The following is a 4,128-nucleotide window of genomic DNA, read 5'->3' as shown; positions in this document are numbered from 1 at the left end:
GTTTAAGGCTCTTTTGTGACTGTTGTGCAATCAGGGCTGAGAGCCACTGCCTGAGTTCAAAGTAGGCCCAGCTGGCCCCTGGCCACATCGTCCCCTTTCATTACTGTTCTCTATGCATCCTAGTTATGAACATTCTTAACAGTTATTAAGGAGTATAGTGCTATAGTAACTATTTTCTGTTTTCAATTTTTCATGGCAGTTTTCCATACATCCACAATTTTTATCCTAATCCAAAGTGGACTGTCTTATGTCCCCAGATATCTGAATCTATCCCATCAATATGACAGTCAGTTAAACACAGTGCTAATGGGCCTTCATTTATGGTTTCTCAGAAGGAATTCAGATTGTGGATTATTAATATAGGCAGCAATAAAAAAAAAGAGGCATGTGTGTTTATAGAAACATTCAAACAACACTTTAAAAAAAGATATATATTAATGATTATGGGTGGTGGGGTTACAGATGGTTCTTCTTTTCAGATCTACGGTAGAAATGTTCTATAATGAACACGTATTTCTCCTATATTGAAAAAAAAAACTTATCATAAAAGGAAAACATGCTCCAGAAAAGTAGGGGTATATGAATGTGTGTTATTTTTAGCTCCAGGCTGAAGTATTCGGTGAGGATATTGAGAATAGTACCGTACTGAGAGTGAGTTAATAGCAAGGCTTGGCATACAAAAGCTAGGATTTGGATCCTTGTTATTTTTGTTTTTGCTTATTATAGCTAAGCTAAACCCGTCTCTTCTGGTGGTTGGTATTTTGTTTTGTTGAACGAGTGTCATAGGACTGTTAGTCCATAACATGGGCACAAGAAGATGATGACATCGATGGTTTCCTGTTTCGTTTCTGATGCCACTGCATCAACTTTAACATTAAAATCTGTTATTGGTGCTTTCTGAAAAACCATGAAACGGAAAACGGTGTTGACGTAGAATCTGTTCATCTCTTTGCATTGGCTCCTCGCTAGAGTTTAGTAACTCGAGTATGCGTTTGAATTTTAATTTTAAATAAGATAATTAAAATAAGTGGCTTAGACCAAAACTCAACGGAAGCCGTCTCTGGGTTCTGTTATCAAGTAATTTTAAAGTACTTGAAAGATAAAAACACAATATTCAATTGCTAGTAGAATCTTTGTTTCTATTCTTGTTGTTTTTGTTGCTTTTTTCAAAACAGAAGGTGAGAGAACCTGGTGCCAAATAATAGGCAACAGCCCTGTGTGGTTATGCTCTGGTAGGGCGATTGCTTCTGAAATGCTGTTCTGCTAATCCTTGGAGGAAATCTGGCTGCGAGCGCGCAATTATTACATTTATATCCACAGAATGGGCTAAAGTTGGCATCATATCCCTCATGGTTGCCAGAGGCAACACACTGATTTAATTTGTGCCCCTGTGGCAGTCATTTTTCAGTAATTTTAGTGATTTTTTTTGGTGCTACTTTTTTGGTTTCCTTTCTAGTCTCTAACTTTAATTGCTTTTTACCCTCTCTGATTTCATTCACCCTTTCTGGCTCCTGAGGCCTCTAATGTTGTTTAAGGGGCGGGAATCATTGAAGGCCCAGATGGCCGTCCTCCAGGGCAGCTTCCCGGGTGTGTCCCTGCCCCTGGGGGCAGGGCAGTTTGGAATATTGGAATGCCTTCGCGTCCAGCTTGTGGCGAATGTCAGTCCTCTGACAGATTGACAAAAACAGAACAAGTCTTAATCATTAATTAATGTTTAAAACCCCATGTGGAGTCTGAAAAACAGACCCTGAAGAGAGCTGCATTTGGGCGATTTTGAATTTTTTCGTCGTAGGTTTCCTGATGTCTTACCTCCAGGGTTCTACTTCTTTGTTATTTTGGTGCCTTTGATATTTTGGGATAGTAACTCTTGGTTGACATACTGTATCACCAGACGGAACTAATCTGAGTGCAAACATCTTTTCTCCTAGGTTAAGGGTCAGAAGCAGGAGGGCAGCGCCTGTCCCCCTGAGGGCTGGCTGGTGTCCCCACTGGCTGCTTTAGGGTGGGCCGCCTCACCCTGGCACATGTTCTCTAAGGGCTTTGGGGCGGATGCTTTTCTGAATACTTCTCACACATGTAAAAGTAATTTTTTATGGAATATGTTTTTCCTGGAGATAATGGGGGGGGGAGTATAATTCTTGTACCTATGTTATCTAGAAATTCATATTTCTTTTTAAAATAAATGCAGAATGGACCCAGATATCTACCAGATATCTTCGAGAACAGCTGGCCAAGATTTCCGACTTTTACCACATGGCCTCCAACTTGGGCGACAGCCCTGTCCCTGTGCCCCCGGAGGTGGAGTACGCCATGAAGCAGTGGGAATACAACGAAAAGCTAGCCTTTCACATGTTCCAGGTAACCTTTCCCCCCACGTGTGTGTGAGGCTGTGCAGCGGGCTCCGGAGAGCAGCTTCCTATGGTTTCGGTGGTTTGGGGGTTAAATTGTACCTTTCAAAGAAAGCATTCTGACATTGCTCACCTTGCATTGTATTCGAGGCAGCTCAGTTGCCCCGGAATGACAGTTTATTATACATAGTGATCTCCGGCTTTCAATCACAACTCTTTTAGTGATGTTAATTGCTTCATAATCGGGCTATTAAATATTTAATATAATCCTTTTAAATTCATTATTTTGCACAATTATATATATTTATTCAGAAACATCTTTGTGCTGATGCCTCAGAGCAGATCCCCTGTAAAGAGCTGAGTTATCCTGGGGAAAGGTCATCTTAATTTGGTGCTGCTGGAGTTAAAAATGCACAGTTGAGGTCAAAAGGCCTTGAGGAATAAACGCTTATCTCGACAAGCTTGTGTAAATAATTATGGCCAGAAGAGGGCGCTTGTGTGTATATTTGCCTGAATCTGTCTTCACAGCGAGGTGGAAGTGGAGAGATTTTCATCTGAAGTATTAGCACAGGCTTCCAGACCTGCTACTTTGATCAAAGAGGGAGGGGATGTATGGTTTTTAACTCTCCGTTTTAGAACCTTAATTATAACTTTCAGGTTGTAAGTGACTTTTTCAAGAGTTGAAAGTAGCAAAAAGTAAGGTCTTTTTGAGAAGTAACATTGTTAAAAACAACTGTTCCAAGTCTAGTTCCATTTAGAAGGGGATCACACTTTACTTCAGTGCCTTTCTTGAGCATTTTTTACTTTACTGAACTCAGGATTTAGTCTGTATCTTGGAAAAGTGTCTCTCATCATGCTTAATGTTGGAAGAATTATTTAATTAGGCTGAACACTGAATTTAGTTATTTCTTTTATAGATAGCAGTCAGGTCCTACAGGATGAATGTAATCGAAACCTTAATGTTAAGTTTTAAAATTTCAAGATATTTTAATTTGCCATATTCTGAAAAGTGAAACAGACCTAAGCACATATATATGAAGACGTCTACATGCAGAAACAAGGGTGGGGGTCTATAAGTAAGCACATCTGAAGGATGGAGTATTCTGTTTATCCAGAGTCTTTTTTTTTTTAAACTTACATTCACCATGTCTTATATCTTAATGCAAAATTCCATTTTATTTCTTTTAAAAAACATTTTAATTGAGTTTTTAGATTGACAAATTGTACATATTCTTTATTAAAGTTCACTTAAAATTTTAATTGTATTTCTCTGGGAGGAACTTATTATTTTTGGCGGGGGTGGGGGGTGGGTTTAAGATCTTGCTCTGTCTCCTTGGCTAAAGAAGAGGGGAATCATCACATAGCTCACTCCGACTGCAGACTTCTGGGCTCTCGTGATCCTCTTGCCTCAACCCTGTATCTAAAGCTAGGTGGGACTACAGGCGTACACCACTAGATCCCACTAATTTTTCTGTTTTTTGTAGAGATGGGGTCTTGGTCTTGGTCAGGCTGGTCTTAAACTCCTGGCCTCCAGCAGTTCTGCCTTGGCTTCTCAGAGTGCTAGGATTACAGGTGTGAGCTACCCTTCCCAGGCTGTGATTAAATTTTTAACTATTTAAATATTTTTAAAAACTGGATATTAGGAGGGCTGGGCATGGTAGCTCATGTCCGTAATCCTAGCACTCTGGGAGGTGGAGATGGGTGGATGGCCTGAGCTCAAGACCAGCTTGAGCAAGAGTGAGACCCCCGTGTCTTTTTTTTCTTCTTTCTTTCTTTCTTT

The 4,128-nt window shown here is 40.1% G+C and overlaps 1 protein-coding gene across 1 annotated transcript in view; it reads left to right on the top strand.

Annotated features, from left to right (window-relative positions):
* Nucleotides 1-4,128, top strand: part of MED12L (mediator complex subunit 12 like) — a 322,246-nt gene that overhangs the window by 71,014 nt on the left and 247,104 nt on the right. The window contains exon 5 of the mRNA XM_012812967.1: nt 2,189-2,358. Within this exon, the coding sequence (XP_012668421.1) occupies nt 2,189-2,358 (170 nt within the window). The remainder of the gene's footprint in view (nt 1-2,188; nt 2,359-4,128) is intronic.

The sequence above is a fragment of the Otolemur garnettii genome, unplaced genomic scaffold (assembly GCF_000181295.1).
Source record: "Otolemur garnettii isolate 467f Iridium unplaced genomic scaffold, OtoGar3 scaffold00236, whole genome shotgun sequence".
Classification (NCBI taxonomy): domain Eukaryota; kingdom Metazoa; phylum Chordata; class Mammalia; order Primates; family Galagidae; genus Otolemur; species Otolemur garnettii.
This window is presented reverse-complemented; position numbering and strand designations above follow the sequence as displayed.